This window comes from Stegostoma tigrinum, chromosome 7 (genome assembly GCF_030684315.1).
Source record: "Stegostoma tigrinum isolate sSteTig4 chromosome 7, sSteTig4.hap1, whole genome shotgun sequence".
Taxonomy (NCBI): Eukaryota; Metazoa; Chordata; class Chondrichthyes; order Orectolobiformes; family Stegostomatidae; genus Stegostoma; species Stegostoma tigrinum.
The window spans coordinates 44,936,662-44,963,423 of NC_081360.1; the positions used below are offsets into that span (position 1 = coordinate 44,936,662).

At 43.2% G+C, this 26,762-nt stretch overlaps 1 protein-coding gene across 2 annotated transcripts in view; it reads left to right on the top strand.

Annotated features, from left to right (window-relative positions):
• LOC125453990 (dual 3',5'-cyclic-AMP and -GMP phosphodiesterase 11A) overlaps positions 1-26,762 on the top strand; it is a 334,685-nt gene that overhangs the window by 58,663 nt on the left and 249,260 nt on the right. For both annotated transcript variants that reach the window (XM_059647669.1, XM_059647670.1), the window contains one exon: positions 9,066-9,224. In XM_059647669.1, coding sequence (XP_059503652.1) covers positions 9,066-9,224 — 159 coding nt within the window. The remainder of the gene's footprint in view (positions 1-9,065; positions 9,225-26,762) is intronic.

Below are 26,762 nucleotides of genomic sequence, written 5' to 3' on the forward strand. Positions count from 1 at the left end.
TCAACATACATAATACATTTTATATTATACATTATCGTGAATTTTTAAAAAATCAAGACTATATTTCCTTTAGAAATCTTATTTTAGAATTTTTTCAGATATCTTTAATGCTGAGCAATTTTATTTAATGAGTAGTGGAGTTCTAAAGATAGGAAAGGTTCGAGATTAATGTTAATTCAGTGCTGAATTGATCCAGGCTATAATTACGAATGGTAAAGATCTCCACAATGGTGTAGTATATACTTTCCCGGCCATACTACAAAGCTCTGCTGCAGGAGGCTAAGGATTGCAACCTCATTTTGAGGAGGAATATAGCTTTGCCTGCTATGGCCCTGGTAGAAATGTGGGTAGCATTATCCCTCTGTTTGGGGTGACCCATTTCATCACAAGACACAAATCAGGAGTGTAATGAATACTCCTTCTTACCTGAATGGATACAGCTCCTATAACAATCAAGAAGTGTGACACCTTCCAGGACAAAGCAGCCTAGTTGACTGACACGACATCTGCAAGCATTCACTCCCCCAACCATGTGTACCATTTACAGGATGCACTGCAGAAATTCACCAGGACTCCTTAGCCAGCGCCTTCCAAACCCACAACCATCACGATCCGGAAGGCAGCAGATCCAGCAGCTGATTTATAAAGGGAAGGAGACAAAAAAACATGTAACCAGAGATCACTGATATGGCAAGAACTGCAGATGCTGGATCCAGGGATAACAAAGTGTGGAGCTGAAGGAACACAGCAGGCCAGGCAGCATCAGAGGACCAGGAAAGCCTGATCCGAAATATCAGTTTTCCTATTCTTCTGATGCTGCCTGGCCTGCTTTGTTCCTTCAGGTCGACACTTTAGTTAACTAGAGATCGATTAGCTTAATATGTGTTATTTGGAAAATGTTAGAGTTTATTATGAAGAATATAAAATCACACAACATAATCAAACAGAGGCAACATGGCTTCATGAAGGGAACATCATGTCTGACTAATGTACTAGAATTCTTCAAGAGCTTACAAGCAGGATAGATAAAGGAGAAACAATGGATGTAATACAGTTGGACTTCAGGAAGTGTTCGATAAGGTGACACGCATTAAGCTACCTAATGTGATAGTAGCCCCATACTGTTGGGGGTAATGTATTAACATGAATAGAGGATTAACGAACTAATAGAAGACAGATGTGGGATAAGGAGAGCATTTTCAGGATGGCAACATGAAACTAGTGAAGTGCCACGGCAGTCAGTGATGGGCCACAACTATTTACAATATGTGACTTGAATGAGGAATGTGAATGTACCATAGTGATATTTGCGCGTGATACAAAATAAGTAGGAAGGCAAGTGCTGAGGATGACACAGGGTCTGCAGAGGGATATATGCAGGCTAAATGAGTGGACAAAACTTTGCAGATGGAATATAATGTGGGAAAGTGAGGTTATGCCCTTTGGCAGATAAATAGAGGAGCTGAATTTTTTTTGAAATGGTAAAGACTGCAGAAAGCTACAGAATACAAGGATTTTGTATCCTCATTCATGAATCACAAAAAAAACTAGCATATACATTCAGTGGGTAATGAGGAAAGCAAATGGAATTTTGGGCTTTACTTCAAAGGGAATGGAATATGAAAGTAGGGAGGTTCTGCTAAATCTATACAAGGCATAGTCAGACCCACAGCTAGAATATTGTGTGAAGAGTTTTGGGCTCCTTATTTAAGGAAAGATGTAGTGATTTTGGAGGCAGTCCAAAGAAGGTTAGAAGACATAAGCACAGAGTAAGGAGTCGCATATTTGAGAGAGATGAGGCTGAATTTTTTTCTGTGAATTTGTGGAATTCTTTACCATTAGAGAGCTATATTTGTTGAGTCATTAAATATATTCAAAGCTGAAATAGACAGATTTTTAATCAGGAAGGGAATCAATGGTTTGGGGAAAAGGCAGCAAAATAGACTTGAGGATTATCAGATCAGCCATGATTGTTGAATGGTGGTACAGACTCGATAGGCTGAATCGCCAAATTCCACCCTTGTGCATTACGATCTAGTTGATCAATGGGAACAGCACCTGCATGCTCCTCTCCAAGCCACCCATCACCCTGACTTGGAAATATGTCACCATCTTTTCAGTGGCATTGAGTCAGAACCTTGGTACACTGTCCCTAAACAGCATTGTGGGTCTACCTCCAGCACATGGGCGACAGCAGTTCATGAAGGTAGCTCACCACCACCTTCTCAACACAACTAGGAATGGGCAATACATGATGGCCCAGCCAGCTATGCCTATTTCCCATGAATAACTTTTTTAAAACTCCAAAATACGTAGAGTTCATATTTGGAAGAGTTAGCCTTGACTCGCAGCAGCCACTCATGCGTGGCCAGAGGATCTTGGAAAGGAGGCAGGAACCTTTGAATTGGTGAATGTGTAAAAGTCATTGCAACTTCCAAGGTTTCTGGTTTTAGGTCTAGCCTCAATAATTACAGATACGTTAAACGTTGATGAAGTGGGAACCTTTTCCATTGGTGAACTCTGCAGGTTGGAGATAGAGTTCACTCAAAGTGACTTGGTTGTAGGCTGCAGTATCCTGACCCTGGAGGCAGCCAGGGATTGTGAAAAATCCCACTGCTCAGACTGCTTGTTTCTTCATATCACGGGGGAATATACAGAGGTTTATTCTGGATGGCATCAGTGCCAGCTTTGGATGCATTCATGGGTTGACGATTGGGAGATGTCACACAAGACCCCATTTGATTCATGGAATGAGCTACTGACATAAAAACTCCATGCAGCTGTAACTTTTGGCATTGGGATGGGACGGTCTTCAATTCCTCCGAGTGCAAGTCCTTTTCCAGCAGAGGACAGAGTTCGATGACGTTGGCTGGGGACATCCTGCGTGCACATGCACTGGCTTTCCGAGAACTAGCTGTGAATGGCCATGGCAAGGCCTGGTAACCTGGGGTCTGCTCATTCTCTTTCGCTACTATGGGGCCCTGACCTGCTGCCCCTTTCTCTGAAGGCTGTGCAGAAGCTTCAGGAGGTTGCGGTTCGTTGGGCTTAATGCTGTCTTAATTATTCTTTCAAATCTGTCATTGAAGTTGCAACCAGTCTCAAGAAATCCTCCAGCTGCCTGCTCCCTGTCAATGCATGGGCCTATAAACCTTGAGGAATGTCAGAAATAGAACAGCATATCTGTAAAGGCACTCCTAAGGGGCGGCACGGTAGCTCAGTGGTTAGCACTGCAGCCTCACAGCACCAGGGACCCAGGTTCGATTCCAGCCTCGGGCAACTGTCTGTGCGGAGTTTGCACATTCTCCCCGTATCTGCGTGGGTTCCCTCCAGGTGCTCCGGTTTCCTCCCACAGTCCAAAGATGTGCAGGCTAGGTGAATTGGCCATGCTAAATTGCCCGTAGTGTTCAGGGGTGTGTGGGTTATAGCAGGATCAGTTTGGGTGGGATGCTCCAAAAGGCTGCATGGACTTGTTGGGCCGAAGGGCCTGTTTCCACACTGTAGGGAATCTAATCTAATCTAACCCCTCAGATCAGTAGGAAGCATCATGTTATGTGCTGACACATTGTGCTAAGAAGGCTTTGCAAGGATGCCAATGTCATGGTCCCAGTATGGACCTCTTAGCTATGTAACTTTTCCAAATGTACTTTGCAGAACTAAGGAGCTAATACTCTGTTGCAGGGGCAAAATTCAGGCACTCATCCACCAATAGGCAACTGCTCTGACTTTCAGAATTGGCAGAATTGTTGGGAATTGACACCATCTGGTTCTAAGAAGCTGAGGATAATTGGGACCTATGTAGAAACAAGGCAAGGTTGGCTAACAATGAGATGCAGCTGGATGGAAATAAAATAATCACCGATGAGTTTCAGAATTTGCTGTCTTTGATCTAAGGAGGAAGTTGCAACTTTTTTCTCAGCACCAAAAATCTGATTTCTTGATCGTGTAGTTCTAACTTTCTTACCATTGCCCACACTGCTCAAGGCAATGGAAAATTCCATCCTTGCAATTCTTACGTAATCTGTAGACACAAGTAATGGAGATGGTTTAATCCCCAATACTTTGTGTTTGGGTAGGGGTGAAAATGAGGGGAAATTGCACTCATTGGCCTACTATTGAGATAGAGATATTTTAATAGGGTCAGTTACTCATTGGAAGTGACAGGAAGTAACTGATGGGAGAGAACGTTTGGACAGTATCGAAGGAATGAGTACTGGTAAATGAATATGTTCTGGGAGAGGGCTCTCTGATGAAGGGTCTAGGCCCGAAACGTCAGCTTTTGTGCTCCTGAGATGCTGCTTGGCCTGCTGTGTTCATCCAGCCTCACATTTTATTATCTTGGATTCTCCAGCATCTGCAGTTCCCATTATCTCATGTTCTGGGAGAGGGTTTTGATAGGGGGAGTAGTAAAGAAATCTGGATCAGGGGAGACTGAGAGTTTCTTTAATGGGTTATGGAAGAGGATTCCATCTCCTGTGAACTCTCACAGTTTAAAAGATAATATAATTTGTTGTGTCTACTCAGTTTACAAGGCTACTTTAGCCTTGTAGGAAAACCATAGCAGCTTTCCTGCTCAGGTCTGTGTTGGATAGAAATTTAGCCATAATGGAATGCTGCTTTTCATAAATTTGAAACTCCAGCAGCTTTCTCATTTGCCTACAGAATTCTGGAGGTTAACTCTTGCAATGTCGGGAAATGGTTGAGTCATCTGAACTGTGAACTGAAATGATAACTCCGCTTTTTCCTGCCAGACTTGCTGAGTTTCTCCAGCAATTTCTGTTTTAGCTTCAGATCTCTAGCGTCTGCAGTTTTTTTTTGTTGAATGGAAGGCTTTATTTGTGACGAAAGTGAGGTTCTCTGGGCATGGCTACATTTTAGGTAGAAATGGTAAGGAATTACAGTGAGATACAATAGTGTTAGTGGTCCAACCAACAAACTGCTGAATAAAAACTTGTATTTAAAACACAATTGTTGTAAAAAGAATTGATTACGTGTGACTTGGAGCCATCTGTTCAAATAAGATTATTATGTTGCAAATGGGAGTTAACCAGCTGCATTAGTACATGTTTAATCACAAGTAACTTAGCTCCAAAATAAATGAATCATTGTAAAGCAGTGATAATAGGAACTGCAGATGCTGGAGAATCCAAGATAACAAAGTGTAGAGCTGGATGAACACAGCAGGCCAAGCAGCATCTCATTGGCATCCTTGCAAAGCCTTCTTAGCACAATGTGTCAGCACATAACATGATGCTTCCTACTGATCTGAGGGGTTAGAATAGATTAGATTCCCTACAGTGTGGAAACAGGCCCTTCGGCCCAACAAGTCCACGCAGCCTTTTGGAGCATCCCACCCAAACCGATCCTGCTATAACCCACACAACCCTGAACACTACGGGCAATTTAGCATGGCCAATCCACCTAGCCTGCACATCTTTGGACTGTGGGAGGAAACCGGAGCACCTGGAGGGAACCCATGCAGATACGGGGAGAATGTGCAAACTCCGCACAGACAGTTGCCCGAGGCTGGAATCAAAATTTCTGATGAAGGGTCTAGGCCCAAAACGTTAGCTTTTCTGCTCCTGAGATGCTGCTTGGCCTGCTGAGTTCATCCAGCTCCACACTTTGTTACCTCATTGTAAAGCAGTGACTGCCAGAATAGTCCCATTGCTCTATCTGTCATTTCAGCTGATGGGATAGCTGCAGACCAGGCTGGTAGAATTGGGACAATTAATCTCTTTCTCATATTAGTAAAAAATGAAAGAAAATCCTGGAGTTGTTTAAAAATATAACTTTATTTGTCAGAATAATGAAGCAAAGAGATTAGTTCATCAGCAAAGTGTAGTAGTGAGCTTGAACTATGGCTTGTGGTTAGAACAAGGGGAAATTTTCACTGACCAGACCCGTAGGGAATGATTGGGTTGGGTGGGGTTATTCATATACAGGGTTTGATCAGAGGGGCATTGACTTTTTATTCTTTCATGGGATATGCGAGTTTTGCTGGCAAGCCCGAGACTTGTTCCCCATCCTTAATTGCACTTTGCTGGGTCGCTATCTTGTACCCTGCAGTCTGCTTGGTAAGGTCCACTCACAGTGCTGATAGAGAAAGAGTTACCATATTTTGATTCTATGACAGTAAAGGAACTGTGATGATATTTCCAGGTCAAGCTGGTGTGTGGCTTGGAAAAGAATTTGCAGGTTGGGCAGTTCCTGTGCATCTGATGCCTTTGTCCTTTCATAGAACATAGAACACAGAACATTACAGTGCAGTACAGGCCCTTCGGCTCTCGATGGTTTCACAGGTCGGCGCAACAATCTGAAGCCCATCTAACCTACACTATTCCATTATCATCCATATGTTTATCCAAAGACCATTTAAATTCCCCTGTAGTTGGCAAGTCTACTACTACAGGTGGTAGAGATTGTGGGCTTGGAAGGAGCTGTCAAATAAATCCTGGTGACTTGTTGCAGTGCCTCTTGTAAGTGGTACACACTGCTGCCATTGTGTGTAGGTAGTGTAGGGAGTTAATGTACCGGTTAGTGAATTAGGTGAGAAGCAATCCGATTGGAGTCAAGCTTCAGAAAGTTGCTAGAGTTGCATTCATTCAGGCAAGTGGAGAGTATTGCATGCTCCTGACTTATACCTGGTAGGAGGTGGAATGGCTTTGGGGAGTTGAAGTGAGTTACTTCTCTCTGAATTCTAGCTTCTAATCTATTTTGTAGCCACATTATTTATATAGCTAGTGTAGTTCAGTTTGTGGTCAATGGTAACCTGCAAGAAGTTGACATTAGAGTATCCAGTGATGGTAATGCCACAGAATGTCACAGGAAGATGGATAGATTCTTTTTTGTTTGAGTCAACAATTGCACAGCCTATTCTGTATCAAATATTATTTGCTACTTATCATCCCAAATGTGAATCCTGTTGAGATCTTGTTGCATTTGTACATGGACTACTTCAGTATCTGAGAAGTCACAAATGCTATTGAATATTGAGCAATCTTCAACGCGAACCCTCATTTCTGAGTTTCCAATGGAAGGAAGGCCGTGGACAAAGCAGCTGCAGGTAGTAGGGCTTAAGGCACTACTCTGAGGAGCACCTGCAGTTGTGGGCTGGTTGAGAAAATTGGTCTCCTAAAACTGAAATCCTCTTAGTTTGTGATAACAAAGTGTACAGCTGGATGAACACAGCAGGCCAAGCAGCCTCAGAGGAGCAGGAAAGCTGACATTTCTGAAGAAGTGCCCAGACCCGTAACTGTTTTTAATATGTTCACTTAAAACTGTACGTGAAATGATAATAATCAGAGAGGCTATGCAGTCCTAATATGTGTGGAGGCCTTGGAGGAGTGGGCAGCAGGTAGTAAAGCTGGGATATTCCTTTCCCCAGCCACCCAACCTACAATGCTTTCATAATCAAAACCTGTCCAAAAAATTATTTATGCCCAAATGATTCGATGTACTGCCAACATTCTGTATGAGATCATTTCAGCCTCTGGCAGAAACCATTCTTGAAAATACGAATGCAGGCGGGAAAAGGCTGGCAGCATTTTTATTTCATAGAAATGAAGCAAGGATTGGAGGGAGGGTTGGACATGGCATGTTTCTCCTTGAACTGACATAACCCGTCTCTCTTCTCTCCCATCTATCTGCCCCTCCCACCTCTGACCAATTCCCACCACTCCCCACTTGTACTCACCTATCATCATCCCAACTACCTTCCACAGCTCCACCCCTCTTCTCTATTTGTTTCTGAGCTCCCTTCTGCCTCCCCATTTCTGAAGAAGGGTCCCAGACCGGGAACATCAGCTTTCCTGCTCCTCTGATGCTGCTTGGCCTGCAGTGTTCCTCCAACTCCACACTGTGTTGTCTCTGACTCCAATATCTGCAGTTCTTGCTGCTATCACCACGATGTTTGCCTTGTGTTTTTTTAATTTTCCACCAAACAGTAAAATCCCTGAGAAAATTCAGGTTGGCAATGTTATCTTTGTACATAGCACTGTTTAGATGGCAGACAGTGTGCTATGTGCAATTCTGGGCACAGCATCGTAGAAAAGGGCATTGCATTTACATTAAGCTTGCAGTGCTGTTTCTTCTGAACAATACCAAGATTGAGAAACCATGGTCATGAGAAATATTTGAGATACTAGAAGTAATTTCACAAAAGTAGGGTTGGCTAAGAGGGGATTTAATTAAGAACCTTATAAATGAGTCTTTTTTTAATAGAGCTCACATGCAGACATTACCTCGTGTTTGAGCAGTCCATACCAAGAGTTCACTCATTTGAAATGATCGCTGAGAGTGAGGAATAAATTTAGGAGAAATTATGATCTGAGAAATGGAATGTTTCGCCAAAGGGAATGATTAAGGCAGAAATGATTTTATCATATCAGGCAGAAGTTAAAACATATTTGAAGAACAAGACAAAAGGTTATGATGAGGTTGGGGTTTAATTTTTGATTGACTCACAAAGTGCAAACATAAATAAGATAGTCCCAATGGCTCCCTTTTGTCCTGTAAATGTCAATGATTGTCCATCAATCCGGATCAGACCTGCTGTCTAGCCCAGGCATGCTGAAGCAAATTATAATGCTGCTGCTGTATCCCCTGCTGATTTGAGTCATCTAAACACACCCAGTGGTCAAAGTTGCTGCCTTCCTTGTTTGCATAGTTCAGTACTATATCTTATTGCAATCCACTTCTCAACTGTTTCTACATAAACACTCTCTCCGCTTTTACAGAACATACATGAAATTAAATGATTTATTTGCAATATTTGAGATTAAATTACATTTCTGATACTTAAAAAGACATTTGTGCTATAAGAATAATTTAAATAAGTTGGACTTCTTTGACCAATAATTCAAATTGTTGTGCAATTTATGATGTTCAAAGAATAGAGACAGAAATGTTTTAATTACTTTTACTCTGCCAATACATTTTATATCTGTTCAGTGTGTTTACCTGATTCATATCTAATCTCTTAAGTTTTGCAATTAAATAAGTAGTGGCTAAGTCCACAAGCAACAAAAACTGGTGCAGGTTAAGCAATGTTTTGTTTTCTTCCACAGGACCGTCGCTTCAGAGATGAAATAGATAAATTGACCGGATACAAGACAAAATCCCTTTTGTGCATGCCAATTCAAAACAGTGATGGCGAGATTATTGGTGTAGCCCAAGCTATAAACAAAAATCCAGGAGGAGCTCCCTTCACTGAGGATGATGAAAAGGTTGGATTTTATTTCTTGTTCATCATTGATTAAGTTTTAATAGCCTTATTTATAATAAAACTAGATCTAACACACAGCACAGTAGCTATCCTCAATATTTCTGATGATTTTATGAAAACATTTTATTAAAGAACATTGAATACCAAATCCAAAGTCATTACAGGAAAATTATTGCATAAAATAGATTCTAATGCTATTGAAATAATTTAACGATAACAAAACATTAAAGTTTTCATGTAACAGCGTGTCATTGTGGAAATACAATTTATTACTTTGATTAAAGTTTAATTAAATATGTGCCTTGTAATTTCTTCAGCCACTAGTGTTTTTTTATATTGACATTCAGCATAGAAAAGTGTGTATGTTAGTTATATTTTAAGTATCAACAATTGCAATAACAATAATATGTGGTTAACATAAAGTTTTATGTTTTGTTCTTGCAAGACTTAATGGAAAAAGTTAAGGGCAATTTTACAAGAAGGAATCAGCAATTTAGGAATAAAAAAACTAAATTATTTATTCATTTAAAAAAATAAGAAGTGATACTGAATTTTTTGAGCGTGCAAAGTTGTGAATCGTTTTTAAGTGACATTACTTCTAACTTGCTTCATTGCTTTAATTAGCTGTACATTTTAACCATACTTAGGCAAAATAAATTGTATCACTACAATGAAATATAAGAATTTGCTCAATGGGAGCAGCTGTTCTTTTAAAAGTTTTGCTTCAAGTGCACACAAGAGCAACTGTAACAGCAAAATAAAAGAGGGTGAGGTATGTTTTCTGTTGGATGGTAGTACACAGACATCAGACAATTTCCAACTTCATTTGACTCCTCAATTATTTCCCATTGTTCTATTGTTTCACAAAGTGTACTTAATATCAATTTCTTTGGAGTAATATTTTACATAGAACACAGTGCTCATGATTTGTATTGTATCAGTGGTTGTTTTGTTTCAGTGTGTCCCAGTGTATTTATGGTATAAGAAGAAAAGAAAAACACATTGGCATTTAAATAATGCCTTTCAGAACCTCAGGGCCTGGTAAAGTGCTTTACTGCCAATGAAGTACTTCAGAAATGTAGTAACTGTTGTAATGTAAGAAACACATCAGGCAATTTATGCACAGCAAGTTCCCACAAACAGCAATGTGACAAAGATCAGGTCTGTTTTAGTGATACTTATTGGGAGATGAAAACTGGCCCGGACATAAGATTCCTATGCTCACCTGAGTGGGAAGTGAAGTCCTCAGTGTAATGTCCCAAATAAAATATTATCTCTCTGATAGTGCAGCTCTCTCAGTCTTGAATTTGGGCTCGAATTCTACGGTGGGACCTATGCAAAGAACTGTAAAATAAGGTGGAGAAACTAATTAAAAACTCCCACAGCTGGTGCCTTTTCCCTGTCTTGCCCGGAATTGAAACAATTAATTGATTTTTGCGTTCAATTTCCAACCCACCCTAACTTTCATATGATCTGTCTCTGACTCCTCCTTTCCCTTCCTCAATGTCACTCTTCCCATTTCTGGGGATAAACTGGTCACTAATATCTACAATAAGCCCAGCGGCTCTCACCACTACCAGCACTATACATCCTCATACCCTGCTCCCTGTAGAGACTCCATTCCGTTCTCCCAGTTCCTCCTTCTCCATCACATATGTTCTGAAAAGGCCAACTTTGACAAGGCAATCTCCCAAGTGTCCGCCTTCTTCCTCAACCAAGGACACCCCGGCACTGTTATCGGCAGGGCCCTCAACTGGGCCCAACCCATCTCCTGCACTTCCGCCCTCATCCCCTCACTTCTCCCCTGCAACAGTGATAAGGTTCCCTTTGTCCTTACCATCCCACCAGCAACCACATCCAAAAGATCATTCATCGCTGTTTCCGCCCCCTCCAGTAAGATGCCACCAGCAGACACATATTCCCCTCCCTCTCTTATCTGCCTTCCACAAGGACCATTCCCTCTGGGATACCCTGGTCCATTCTTCCTGCATCCCCAACACAGCCCCACAGCACCTTCCCCTGCAACCACCGAAGGTGTAACACCTGCCCAATTACTTCCTCCTTCCCTACTACCCAAGGGCCCAAACATGCCTTCCAGGTGAAGCAGGACTTTATCTGCACTTCCCACAATCTAATCTACTGCATTCGCTATTGACAATGTGGTCTCTTCTGCATTGAGAGAATGAAGCATAGACTGGTGACCACTTTGCAGAACACCTATGTTCTACTTGCACAAAAGATCCTGAGCTTCCAGCTGCCTGCTATGCTAACATACCATCCTGTTCCCTGGCCAACATCTGTGTCAAACTTGCTGCAGTGTTCCAGCTCAGCTCAAGCAGGAAGAACAACACCTAATTTTCCACTTGGGGACCCTACAGCCCTCAGGACTTGATACTGAATTCAATATTTTTAGGTCCTGAACTCTCCATGTCCCATGTCCTCAACCCCACACACCCAGGCCTTGTTATCACATAGTCTGCCATTACACACTACCTATTGTTGGCCAGTAACAGTCTCCATTAACAGCTATTCACTCTCCTAGCCAAATTGCTACTGACTCCTTTATCTGTCCAACTGTTCTTCTGTCTTTCTGGGTCCTATTCTCACTATCATTTACGCCAAAATACCTCCGCCCACCATATCTTCTGCATATAAACCAACTTTTTCCCAGCTACCATCAGTTCTGAGGAAGGGTCACTGGACCCAAATGTTACCTCCGATTTCTCTTTGCAGATGCTGCCAGACCTGCTGCAATTTCCCAGCAACTTCTGTTTTTGTTTCTGTTTTTAAATACAATGAAAAACAAGTCAGAAAACGTTCTCAAACTTATGTACCTCAGTGTAGACAGTCTCTTGGGTGTCTGGTTATTCAGAAAAAAAAACAGTATTTGTCCTCATGAACCCCCATGTAAGAATTCATGACTGACAATATATATAATGATATTCATATTTCCAGTGATTGAGTGCAAGGATCACAAGCAAGATTTCAAGTTTTTGAACTTTTATCTTAAAAAAGCTAAAATCAACTTTGTCTAAATGCATTCAGTTGGCAACCATTACTGTAATCTAGGGAATAAATCCTTTGTTCAATTTGCAAAATGACAAGATACACCTTGGTATGGTTATACTTCATCCTTTAAGTACCCATCTCATTCTCCTGGAATCAGCCCATAGCTTGTTTCATATAAATATATGAATCAGGAGCCAGATTAGGTTTCTCTGACTTTGAGCCTGCTCTTTCCTGATTTGATTACCTTACATTCTTTCCATACCCTGACAAATTTTCACCTCTTGCTCATGAAGACTCCATCTACCTCCACCTTAAAACGATATGAAAACTACTCCAGCTTTTGAGGAAGATACTTTCACAAGTTAATGACTCTTGATGAGAAAAATGATTATCTTCATCTGTGTCCTAAACATATTACCCTGATTTTTAAATCACAACCCCTAGTCCTATGGTCTCCCACAAGAAGAAACACCCTTTCCACACATACTCTGTCAAGACCCCTCTGGACCTTATATTTTTCATTGAAGTTGCCTTTTACTCTTCTAACTTCCAGCCAATTTAAGCCAATATTTTCTTCCTCATATATCTGCAGGAGAAATTACAGACATACCAACATTACAGAATAGTTATAATGGGGGGGCTTCAATTACCAAATATTGGCAGGGATATTGGAGGTGCAAGGACAGCGGGGAGCAAATGGTATTAGTGAGAGTTTCTTCCAGCAATATGTGCCCAGTTCAACAAAGAATGCATTGGTGGACCTGGCCTTTGGAAATTAGGTGGGCCTAGTGAGTCAAGTGTCAGTGGAGGGAATGTATAAGGAGCAGTGATCATTGTATCAAAAATTCAGGGTAGTGGTCGGAAATGACAATAATACCAAGTAAGAAAGGTCTATTGGCAAAGAGCTGAATTCAGTGCGTAAGAATAGAGCTGGGCTGGATTGACTGGAATAAGAGGTTGATGGGAAGACCAGTAATTGTACAATGGGTTACCTTCAAAGAGCAGATCATTAGGTTACAGTTGAGATATATTCCCTCAAATAGGAAAGGTGCAACAAATAAATCCAGAGTTCCCTGGATGACGAAGGAGTTAAAAATTAACATTGTCATTAGAAAGAAGGAAGTATGCTAGATGTAAGACAGAAAATGCAATTGAGAACTACAAGGAATACCGAAGGGCCTAGGCCTGAAACGTCAAGTTTTGTGCTGCTAAGATGCTGCTTGGCCTGCTGTGTTCATCCAGCTCCACACTTTCTTATCTCGGATTCTCCAGCATCTGCAGTTCCCATAATCTCAGGAATACTGAAGGCTTGGGCGAGGTTGGATGGGGGATGTGAAAAAAAATAAGAGAAGTGAAGAGGGATTATGAGAAAAGATTAGCAGCTAACATAGGGGGAATTCAAAAGTCTTTTCTAGGCATATAAATAGTTAAAGCATAGTTAAAGGAGAAGTAGACTGAGAGTCCAAAAAGGGGATTTATAAATTGAGGCAGGGATAATGGTTGAGGTGTTAAATGAATATTTTGCATCTGTTTTTACAAAACAGGAGGATGCAGCGCAGGCTATGACGACAGTTGAGGAAAACTCTGTCACTAGAACAGTTCAACATTAATAGGAAAGAAGTCTTGAGTAGCCTGTTGGTACTTAATGTTGACAAGGCACTGAGATGAGATGAGGTGCATCTAAGGATTTTGAAGGAAGTAAGGGTAGAAATTACAGGGACATTGGTCAAAATTGTGCAGTCTTCCCAGGACTCAAAGTGTCCAGAGAAAGGAGAATTGCAAACATTATGGCCTTGTCAAGAAAATTTGTAAGGCTCATCCCAGCAATTACTGACCAATCAGTTTAACTTCAGTGGTTAGAGATTGGTGGTCACCTGAGAAAGGGGGGGTTTGTGAGAAAGTCAGCATTAATTTCTAAAAGGGGAATTGTGTTTCACTAACTTGCTGGAGTTTTCTGTATTGGTAACAGAATGGCTTGATGAGGCTAACACTGTTGATGTGGTATAAATGGATTTCCAGAAGGGGTTTGATACAATGCCACCCAACAGATTTGAGGAAAGTTATATGTCATGGTATATTGGGACAATAACAATATGGATTCAAAATTGGTCGCGATGTGAAACATTGTAGGAAAGATGTGAATGCATTGGAAAGAGTACAAGGTGTGATTTAAAAGAATGGCTTCAAGAATGAGAAGCTTCAGTTATGAGGATAGATGGAAGAAGTTAGAAATGCTCTCCTTGGAGAAGAAAGCTTGGAGGAGATTTGAAGGTTTTATATATCATGAGTGAGCTGGATGGAGTAGATGGGGAGAAGCAGTTCCTGCATGAAGGAGCAAGAATGAGAGGGCATGGATTTAAAGTGATGTACAAACAAAGCAAGGGTAATTTGAAGGGGGAAAAAAATTCACGTAATGATAAGTAAAGGTAGGGAGTGCACTGCCCCGAAATGTGGTGGAGGTTTGTTCATTGGAAGTATTCAAGAGGGCATTGGATGATTTTTTGGATAGAACTAGTATGCAAAGGTGGGGGTGATAGAGAAATGCAGGAGACTGTCGGGAGGTAATGATGCATGGTTGAAGAGCCAGAGCAGGTACAATGGACTGAATAGTCTCATTGTGCATCAGAACAATTCAGTGACCTTAAAGAAAACCAGGTATTAATCTAGCAAACCTTCTTTTGCCTGCTTCCACTACATTTACATCCTTTCTTAACTGGGTGACAAATACTGTACACAGTATAACTGAGGCATAACCTCCCTAGTTTTGTATTCAAGTCCCTTTGTAATAAATGATAATATTCTATTAGCTTATGTAATTACTTTTACATATGAAGCTTTTGTAATTCATGCACTAGCATGCACTCTGCATTTCAGAGTTACACCATCTGTCACCACGTCAATAATGTACTCATTTATTCTCCCTGCCAAAACATTAGTTTTCATATTTTCAGTTTTTAACTCCATTTGACAGATCTTTGCCCATTCAGTTAACCTATCTGTATTCTTTCGTAATGTGAAGCTGGATGAACACAGCAGGCCAAGCAGCATCTCAGGAGCACAAAAGCTGACGTTTCATATGAGGTATAAAGCACATATTACACTTAAACTATTGCACTGCAAAAATGTGATGAAGGGTCGAGGCCCGAAACATCAGCTTTTGTGCTCCTGAGATGCTGCTTGGCCTGCTGTGTTCATCCAGCTCCACACTTCATTATCTTGGATTCTCCAGCATCTGCAGTTCCCATTATCACTGTATCCTTTAGTAGTCGTCTTATATCTCACGGTGTAAATTACTTTCCTACCTATCTTTCTGACTTCAGCAAATTTAGCAACAATACCTTCAGCCTTTTCATGCAAGTTTTGATTATAACTTCAAGAAATTGAGGCCTCTATACTGATCCCAGTTGCCTGCCAAACAGAAATAACCCCTTCTTGCCTACTCTTTGTTTCCTATTAGCAAATCAATCTTTCTGTTTCCTCTGTCTTGCCAGATAACTTATAATCCTGGAATTGATTTTACATGAAAGTGGATTGCATACAAGGGTTTGCCCTGGAGATTCCTCTCTTGAACCAAAGCTCAGATGATCTTTTTGCTTATTTAATCTGAGCATCTGCCCCCATTCTCATTTTGTACGATGAACGTTAGAGACTGGTTGCCTCAGTCTTTCTTTTCTCCTTCCCCGATTTTATACTTTGATGTTCTCTGAGGTTTTGGGATTAACTTAATAAAAGTCCTGTAACCCCATAGCCCAGTGGCCTGCAATGGATTCCCACTCTCTTAAAAACCCATTTCCATGGGAACAAAGACCACTTGGACCTGGTATCAAGGCATAAATGTTAATTATATATACCATTCTGTCTTGGAATTAAAGAGACAAATTAAAGTATAATGTTTCACAGAAACTGACATTCCTAAACACCTTTGTGACTTAAGCCTGATTGTATATCCGTTGTCAGCACTGTACCTTTGTCGTTGTTGACAGGTGGGAATAGAAATTCCCAGTAAGACAACCTCACTCTAACCTTTAATAACAGAGTCATTTAATCATAGAAACATAGAAAATACAAGCAGGAGTAGGCTTTTGGCCTGCTCTGCCATTCAAACTGATCATGGCTGAACGTCACACTCAATATCCTGTTCCCAGTTTATCCCCATACCCTATGATCTCTTTAACCCCAAGAACTATATCTAACTGCTCCTTGAAAACGTTCAGTGTTTCGTCCTCAGTTGCTTCCTGTGACTGAGAATTCCACAGGCTCACCACTCTTTCTGCATGAAGAAACCTCTCCTCATCTCAGTCTTAAATGTCCTTTAACAGCCCTTTTAACTGTAACCCCTGGTCTGGACTTCCCAGTCATTGGGAGCATTCCTTCTGTTTTTATGCCCAGCCCCATTAGAATTTTATAGGTTTCTCTGAGATCACGCCCATTGTCCTAAACCCCAGTAAGTTAGGTCCTAACTAGTTCAGTCCCTCTTCATACATCAGTCCTGCCATCCTGGTATCAGTCTGGTCAGCCTTTGTCACACTCCCTCTGTCACCAGAACATCCTACCTCAGATAAGGAGACCAAACCTGTACACAGTCATCCAGGTGTGGTCTCACCAAAGCCCTGTACAATTGCATCACGACATCACTGCTCTTGTACTCAAGTCTTGTCATTGTGAAGGGCAGCATACCCCTTACTGTCTGCTTTGCCCGAAGCACTTTCATGCCAGCAGAATTTGGAGTAGGTCACCTCTGATTCTTTTTAAGAACTAAAAAAACTGCCCCAAAACACCACAACCTTACAAGTATCAAATTTATAACAGCTGACATAATGCAACTATACATTGTGCTCCTGAGATGCTGCTTGGCCTGCTGTGTTCGTCCAGCCTCTCATTTTATTATCTATACATTTTCACATGTTTAGTCAAATTACTCAGTGAATGCTGCTGTTCAATGTATGTTGATAGATGTGAAACTATTAATTTGTATCATTTTTAAGCAGGCACACAGATAAAGTAGAGATTCCAATGTGAAGAAAGAAACTTTTATTTGGATCTTTGCATATTTTTGCAGTGCAATAGTTTAAGTGCAATATGTGCTTTATACCTGCAGTAATACATTGCTGCCTAGAATACACCTCCTCCCATCCACCCTCCTGCAAAAACTCCATCCCCTATTCCCAATTCCTCCACCTCCGCTGCATCTGCTCCCACGATGAGGCATTCCACTCCCGCACATCCCAGATGTCCTTGTTCTTCAAGACCGCAACTTCCCCACCCCCCCGCAGTGGTCGAGAATGCCCTCGACCGTGTCTCCCGCATTTCCCGCAACTCATCCCTCACACCCCAGCCCTGCAATAACTGCCAAAAGAGAATCCCCCTCGTCCTCACATACCACCCCACCAACCTCCGCATACAACGCATTATCCTCCGACACTTGCGCCATCTACAATCCGACACCACTAAAGACATTTTTCCATCCCCACCCTTGCCCGCCTTCCAGAGAGACCACACTCTCCTTGACTCCCTTCCAACCCCACCACACCCGGCACCTTCCCCTGCAACCGCAGGAAGTGCTACACTTGCCCCCCCACCTCCTCTCTCACCCCTATCCCAGGCCGCAAGATGACTTGCCACGTCAAGAAGATGTTCACCTGCACATCCACCAATGCGGTATACTGCATGGGCTGTACCCGTTGTGGCTTCCTCTACATTGGGGAAACCAAGCGGAGGCTTGGGGACCACTCTGCAGAACACCTCCGCTCGGTTCGCAACAAACAACTGCACCCCCCAGTCGCAAGCCATTTCAACTCCCCCTCCCATTCCTTAGACGACATGCCCATCCTGGGCCTCCTGCAGTGCCATAATGATGCCACCCGAAGGTTGCAGGAACAGCAACTCATATTCCGCTTGGGAACCCTGCTGCCCAATGGTATCAATGTGGATTTCACAAACTTTAAAATCTCCCCTCCCCCTACTGCATCCCAAAACTAGCCCAGCTCATCCCAGCCTGCCTAACCTGTTCTTCCTCTCACCTATCCCCTCCTCCCACCTGAAGCCGCACCTCCATTTCCTACCTACTAACCTCATCCCGCCCCCTTGACCTGTCCATCCTCCCTGGACTGACCTATCCCCTCCCTACCTCCCCACCTATACTCTCCTTTCAACCTATCTTCTCCTCTATCCATCTTCGATCTGCCTCCCCATCTCTCCCCATTTATTTCAGAATTCTCTCCCCATCCCCCTTTTCTGATGAAGGGCCTAGGCTCGAAAAGAAAGCTTTTGTGCTCCTAAGACATGGATAGATCAGGGACAGGAATGGTTTTTGCAGCTTCTGGGAGTTAGATGTTTCAGTAAGAACAGAGAAGATGGTAAAAGGGGCGGAGGTGTGGCATTGTTTGTCAAGGATAGCATTACAGTTGCAGAAAGGATGTTTGGGGACTCACCAACTGAGGTAGTATGGGCTGAGGTTAGAAACAGGAAAGGAAAGGTCACCCTGTTGGGAGTTTTCTATAGGCCTCCGAATAGTTCCAGAGATGTAGAGGAAAGGATAGCAAAGATGATTCTCGATAGGAGTGAGAGAGACAGGGTAGTTGTCATGGGGGACTTCAACTTTCCAAATATTGACTGGGAACACTATAGTTTGAGTACTATAGATGGGTCAGTTTTTGTCCAGTGTGTGCAGGAGGGCTTCCTGGCACAGTATGTAGATAGGCCAACAAGGGGCAAAGCCACAATAGATTTGGTACTGGGTAATGAGCCTGGCTAGGTGTTAGATTTGGAAGTAGGTGAGCACTTTGGTGATAGCGATCACAATTCTGTTATGTTTACTTTAGTGATGGAAAGGGATAGGTGTATACCACTGGGCAAGAGTTATAGTTGGGGGAAAGGCAATTGCGATGAGATTAGGCAAGATTTAGGGAGCATAGGATGGGGAAGGAAACTGCAGGGGATGGGCACAGTAGAAATGTGGAGCTTATTCAAGGAAAAGCTCCTGTGTGTCCTAGATAAGTATGTACCTGTCAGGCAGGGAGGAAGCTGTAGAATGCGGGAGCCGTGGTTTACGAAGGAGGTGGAATCTCTGGTCAAGAGGAAGAAGAAGGCTTATGTTAGGATGTGATGTGAAGGCTCAGTTAGGGCACTTGAGGGCTATGAGGTAGCCAGGAAAGACCTAAAGAGAGAGCTCAGAAGAGCCAGGAGGAGACGTGAGAAGTTGTTGGCAGATAGGATCAGGGTAAACCCTAAGGCTTTCTATAGGTATTTAAGGAATAAAAGAATGACGAAAGTAAGATTAGGGCCAATCAAGGACAGTAGTGGTAAGTTGTGTGTGGAGTCAGATGAGATAGGGGAAGCGCTAAATGAATATTTTTCAACAGTATTCACTCGAGAAAATGACAATGTTGTCGAGGAGAATACTGAGATACAGGCTACGAGACTAGGTGGGATTGAGGTTCACAGGGAAGAGGTATTAGAAATCCTACAGAGGGTGAAGATAGCTAAGTTCCCTGGGCTGGATGGGGTTTATCCTCGGATCCTCTGGGAAGCCAGGGAGGAGATTGCCGAGCCTTTGGCATTGATCTTTAACTCGTCATTGTCTACAGGAATAGTGCCAGATGACTGGAAGATAGCAAATGTGGTTCCCGTGTTCAAGAAGGGGAGTAGAGACAACCCTGGTAATTATAGACCAGTGAGCCTTACCAGTGAGCCTTACCACTGCCTCACAAACAGAACATAGAACATAGAACAGTACAGCACAGAACAGGCCCTTCAGCCCACTATGTTGTGCCGACCATTGATCCTCATGTATGCACCCTCAAATTTCTGTGACCATATGCATGTCCAGCAGTCTCTTAAATGTCCCCAATGACCTTGCTTCCACAACTGCTGCTGGCAACGCATTCCATGCTCTCACAACTCTCTGTGCAAAGAACCGGCCTCTGACATCCCCTCTATACTTTCCTCCAACCAGCTTGTCAATCTTAATGTTTGACAAAATTTCCAACTATGACCCCTCGTGTTAGCCTTTTCTGCCCTGGGAAATAGTCTCTGGCTATCAACTCTATCTATGCCTCTCATTATCTTGTATACCTCAATTAGGTCCCCTCTCCTCCTCCTTTTCTCCAATGAAAAGAATCCGAGCTCAGTCAACCTCTCTTCATAAGATAAGCCCTCCAGTCCAGGCAGCATCCTGGTAAACCTCCTCTGAACCGTCTGCAAAGCAGCCACATCTTTCCTATAATAGGGCGACCAGAACTGGACGCAGTATTCCAAGTGCGGTCTAACCAAAGTTTTATAGAGCTGCGACAAGATCTCATGACTCTTAAACTCAATCCCCCTGTTAATGAAAGCCAAAACACCATATGCTTTCTTAACAACCCTGTCCACTTGGGTGGCCATTTTAAGGGATCTATGTATCTGCACACCAAGATCCCTCTGTTCCTCCACACTGCCAAAAAATCCTACCCTTAATCCTGTACTCAGCTTTCAAATTCGACCTTCCAAAATGCATCACCTCGCATTTATCCAGGTTGAACTCTATCTGCCACCTCTCAGCCCATCTCTGCATCCTGTCAATGTCCCGCTGCAGCCTACAACAGCTCTCTATACTGTCAACGACACCTCCAACCTTTGTGTCATCTGCAAACTTGCTGACCCATCCTTCAATCCCCTCATCCAAGTCATCAATAAAAATTACAAACAGTAGAGGCCCAAGGACAGAGTCCTGTGGAACACCACTCACCACTGACTTCCAGGCAGAATATTTTCCTTCTCCTATCACTCGCTGTCTTCTGTTGGCCAGCCAATTCTGTATCCAGACAGCTAAGTTCCCCTGTATCCCATTCCTCCTGACCTTCTGAATGAGCCGACCATGGGGAACTTTATCAAATGCCTTACTGAAGTCCATATACACCACATCCACAGTTTGATCCTCATCAACTTTTCTAGTCCCATCCTCGAAGAACTCGATAAGGTTTGTGAGGCATGACCTGCCCCTCACAAAGCCGTGTTGACTGCATTTGATCAAGCCATGCTCTTCCAGATGGTCATAAATCCTATCCCTCAGAATCCTTTCTAACACATTGCAGACGACAGACGTGAGACTAACTGGCCTGTAATTGCCGGGGATTTCCCTATTTCCTTTCTTGAAGAGAGGAATTACATTTGCCTCTCTCCAGTCCTCAGGTATGACTCCAGTGGAGAGCGAGGATGCAAAGATCTTCGCAAGTGGCAAAGCAATTGCATTTCTCGTTTCCCAAAGCAGCCGAGGACAAATCTGGTCCGGGCCTGGCGACTTGTCAATCTTAATGTTTGACAAAATTTTCAGCACATCAGCTTCCTCTATCTCTATCCATTCCAGCATGCACACCTGCTCTTCAAAGGTTTCATTCACTACAAAGTTTGTTTCTTTCGTAAAGACAGAAGCAAAACACTCATTTAGGGCTTCCCCTACCACCTCAGACTCCACACACAAGTTCCCTATGCTATCCCTGATCGGCCCTACTCTTTCTTTAACCATTCTCTTATTTCTCACATAAGTGTAAAATGCCTTTGTGTTTTCCGTAATTCGTTCTGCCAAGCCTTTCTCGTGCCCCCTCCTGGCTCTCCTCAGACCATTTGTGAGCTCTTTCCTCGCCTGCCTGTAATCCTCTCTAGCTGAGCTTGACCCTAGCTTCCTCCACCTTATGTAAGCTACCTTCTTCCTTTTGACGAGAAGCTCCACCGCTCTCGTCATCCAAGGTTCCTTTATCTTACCCCTTCTTGCCTGTCTCAGAGGGACATATTTATTCATCACTCGCAACAACTGTTCCTTAAACAGTCTCCACATGTCTATAGTGCCCTTACCATGGAACAATTGCTCCCAGTCCTTGCTTCCTAACTCATGTCTAATCGCATCATAGCTTCCTCTTCCCCAATTAAATATCCTCCCATTTTGCCTAATCCTCTCCTTCTCCATAGCTATGTAGAATGTGAGGCAGTTATGGTCAGTATCACCAAAATGCTCTCCCACCACAAGATCTGATACCTGCCCTGGCTCGTTTCCGAGCACCAAGTCTAGAATGGCCTCTCCCCTCGTCGGCCTGTCAACGTACTGAGTTAGGAAACCCTCCTGAACACACCTTACAAAAACAGCTCCATTCAAATCTTCTGCTCGAAGGAGGTTCCAATCAATATTGGGAAAGTTAAAGTCACCCATTACAACAACCCTACTACGTCTGCACTTTTCCAAAATCTGCCAACTTATGCTTTCTTCAATCTCCCTGCTGCTATTGTGGGGCCTGTAGTAAACCCCTAACAAGGTGACTACTCCCTTGCTGTTCCTAATTTCCACCCATACTGACTCGGTAGGCAGATCTTCCTCGACAATGGAAGCTTCTGTAGCTGTGATACCCTCTCTGATTAGTAGTGGAACACCCCCTCCTCTTTTCGCCCCCTCCCTATTCTTTTTAAATGCTCTAAACCCTGGAAGATCCAGCAACCATTCCTGCCCATGAGAAACCCATGTCTCTGTTATGGCCACAACATCATAGCACCAGGTACTGATCCATGCTCTAAGTTCATCACTTTTATTCCTGACACTCCTTGCGTTAAAGCAAACACACTTTAACTGATCCCTTGGTTCCTTCCTCGGAAAATCCTTCCCACTAGCCGGTCTACCTCTTGCTACTGCCTCACCTGCATCAACGCTCACCTCCGGTATACAGCTCAGGTTCCCACCCCTCCTGCCATACTAGGTTAAACCCTCTCGAACTACTCGAGCAAACCTTCCACCCAGGGCATTGGTCCCCTTCCAGTTCAGATGCAACCCGTCCTTCTTGTACAGGTCTCACCTCCCCCAGAAGGCATCCCAATTATCTACATATCTGAAGCCCTCCCTCCTACACCAGCTGCGTATCCACGTGTTAAGCTGCGCCCGCTCCCTGTTCCTCGCCTCGCTATCTCATGGCACTGGTAGTAAACTAGAGAACACTACTCTGTTCGTCCTGCTTTGCAGCTTCCATCCTAACTCCCTGAAATCACTTTTTATATCCTCAATCCTATTTCTGGCTATATCATTCATGCCAATATGTAACACGATTTCTGGCTGTTCGCCCTCCCCTTTTTAGAACCTTATACACCCAATCGGCGACGTCCCGGACCCTGGCACCAGGGAGGCAACATACCTTCCGGGAATCCCAATCCTGACCACAAAATCTCCTGTCGATTTCCCCTAACTATCGAGTACCCTACCACGAGTACTTTTCTATTCTGCCCCCTTCCCTTCTTTGCCACAGTGCCAGGCTCAGTGCCAGAGAACTGACTACTATGGCTTTCCTCTGGTAGGTCATTCCCCCCAGCGGTGTCCAAAACGGTATACTTATTGCTGAGGGGAATGCCCACAGGGGATCTCTGCACTGTCTGTCTGTCCCCTTTCCTCCCCCTAACTGTAACCCATCTATCCTTGTCCTCAGCCTTAGGAGTGACCAACTCCCAGTAACTCCTCTCAATTACCCACTTTGCCTCCCGAATGTTCCGTAGTTCATCCAGCTCCAGCTCCATTTCCCTAACACGGTTTTCAAGAAGCTATATTTGGGTGCACTTCCCGCAGATGTAGCCAGCGGAGACGTGTGCCCTGTCTCCCAACTGCCACATTCTGCAGGAGGAACAAGCAACTATCATCCATAGCATCCATACCCCACTTATCTGAACACCCACTCAGTACTAAAGTAGAAAGCTTAGTTCAAGTTGCTACAAAGTTAATAACAAAGTTATATTCAATAGAGAAAGTTTAGAATGAACCTTACCTTATTAACTAGGTTAGAGGAGGAGGGTGGGCGGGGGACACTACAGTTGTAGAGTCTCGGGTTTAGCCGCCTTGCTGATATATATATATATATATATATATATATATATGTATAGTCACTGCTTTCCTTCCCGGCTGCCCCTCTGGTCCTCGTCACTTCCTCCGCTGCTCCCGCTCCTTCTGTGAAAGAGAAAACACCGCTGCCCGCTACTGGTAAGTAATTTTTTAAAAAACTGCCTTATTGAGTTCTTTCAGAAGGTGACCAAACAGGTAGATGAGAGTAAACCGGTTGATGTGGTGTATATGGATTTCAGCAAGGCATTCAATAAGGTTCCCCACAATAGGCTATTGTACAAAATGCGGAGGAAAGGTATTGTTGGAGATATAGCAGTTTGGATCGGAAATTGGCTTGCTGAAAGAAGACAGAGGGTGGTAGTTGATGGGAAATATTCATCTTGGAGACCAGTTACTAGTGGTGTACCGCAAGGGTCGGTGTTGGGTCCACTGCTGTTTGTCATTTTTATAAATGACCTGGATGAGGGCGTAGAAGGATGTGTTAGTAAATTTGCAGACGACACTAAGGTCGGTGGAGTTGTGGATAGTGACGAAGGATGCTGTAGGTTGCAGAGAGTCATAGATAAGCTGTAGAGCTGGGCTGAGCGGTGGGAAATGGAGTTTAATGCAGACAAGTGTGAGGTGATGCACTTTGGTAGGAGTAACCAGAAGGCAAAGTACTGGGCTAATGGTAAGATTCTTAGCAGTGTAGATGAGCAGAGAGATCTCAGTGTCCATGTACACAGATCCTTGAAAGTTGCCACCCAGGTTGACAGGGCTGTTAAGAAGGCATACAGTGTTTTTAGCTTTTATTAATAGAGGGATCGAGTTCCGGAACCAAGAGGTTATGGTGAAGCTGTACAAAACTCTGGTGCGGCCGCACTTGGAGTATTGTGTACAGTTCTGGTCACCGCATCATAAGAAGGATGTGAAAGCTTTGAAAAGGGTGCAGAGGAGATTTACTAGGATGGTATGGAGGGAAGGTCTTAGGAGGAAAGGCTGAGGGACTTGAGGCTGTTTTCATTAGAGAGAAGAAGGTTGAGAGGTGACTTAATTGAGACATATAAAATAATCAGAGGATTAGATAGGGTGGATAGGGAGAGCCCTTTTCCTAGGATGCTGATGGCGAGCACGAGGGGGCATAGGTTTAAATTGAGGGGTGAAAGATATAGGACAGATGTCAGAGGTAGTTTCTTTACTCAGAGAGTAGTAAGGGAATGGAACGCTTTGCCTGCAACGGTAGTAGATTCACCAACTTTAGGTACATTTAAGTCATCATTGGACAAGCATATGGACGTACATGGAATAGTGTAGGTTAGATGGGCTTGAGATCAGTATGACAGGTCGGCACAACATCGAGGGCCGAAGGGCCTGTACTGTGCTGTAATGTTCTATGTTCTATGTTCTAAGATGCTGCTTGGCCTGCTGTGTTCATCCAGCTCCCTACTTTAATACATTCATGATTTTAACAGCCATTTGTTTTGCTTTCTGTCTTTAATTGGACCAGAAGAAAGGATTCCTTCATGATCTTCAAAGTGAGGATGTTCTTTATGAGCCCATGCATCATGAAATCATAGTTATACTGAAACTTGTGTAAAATAATGGCGTGTTGATAACGATTGTAATAAGTTCGCAATTTTATCAATGCTATTGTTTCTGTCTCAGCCTCTGAGATTTAATGTTAGTTAATAATGCATCGAGTGCTTGTATTTTAGTTTTCTGATGACACAAGAAGTATGTTTGGGGGCAAGTCTGCAGGTCACTGGATCAATTAGCTATTTGCATTATTTTCATCGAAAAGTTAATAGCAGTTTACATAGTGTTACAGTTGTACATTTTTTGAAAAAACAGACACAGCACTTATTGTTGCAAGTATTTGATACAATGTCAACATTATTGTCCATATTGCTACAATGTTTTTACATGCTTTTGATCCATATAGTGGAGGTGCTGGATAAGGGCTTGGTGGTGCATACTCATGATTGAAATGCAGGGATGAGGCACGGTGGCTCAGTGGTTAGCATTGCAGCCTCACAGCACCAGTGACCCAGGTTCAATTCCACCCTTGGTGACTGTCTGAGTGGAGTTTGCATGTTCTCCCCATGTCTGTGTGGGTCTCCGCTGGGTGCTCCGGTTTCCTCTTGCAGTCCAAAGATGTGTAGGCTAGGTGGATTGGCTGTGCTAAATTGCCCATAGTGTCTAGGGCTGTGTAAATTAGGTGGATTAGACATGGGAAATGCAGAGTTACAGGGAAAAAGGTCGGGCGATGGGTTTTGGGTGGGATGCTCTTCGGAGGGGTGGTATGGATTTGATGGGCCACCTGTTGGCCAGGATGTGACATCTATCCACACTTGGTTGAGAATTAATCTGCCTCCTTGTCATAGGCGTCAGGTCTTCTCTTTGTGAGTCCAAATCAACTTGGTTGGATGGCTTCCAGTGTTAACAAATGTCAGTGGTTCCCAGCCAGAATGCACATGGTCATCTGTAACAGGTTGGTTGTGATCAAATGCTCTCAAACTTAAGGCAATGCAAGCCTTGTTCCTGAAACCATTCTTGTAAATCCTTTGTGCATCCTCTGTTAATACCCTCACATTCATCTTAAAGTGTGCTGCTTTGAATTGGACGTAATAACCAAAGAGGTGTCATATAAATTTCACTATAATTACATTTGGCTTTGTGTTCTCTTGCTCTATTTATAAAATCCAGACA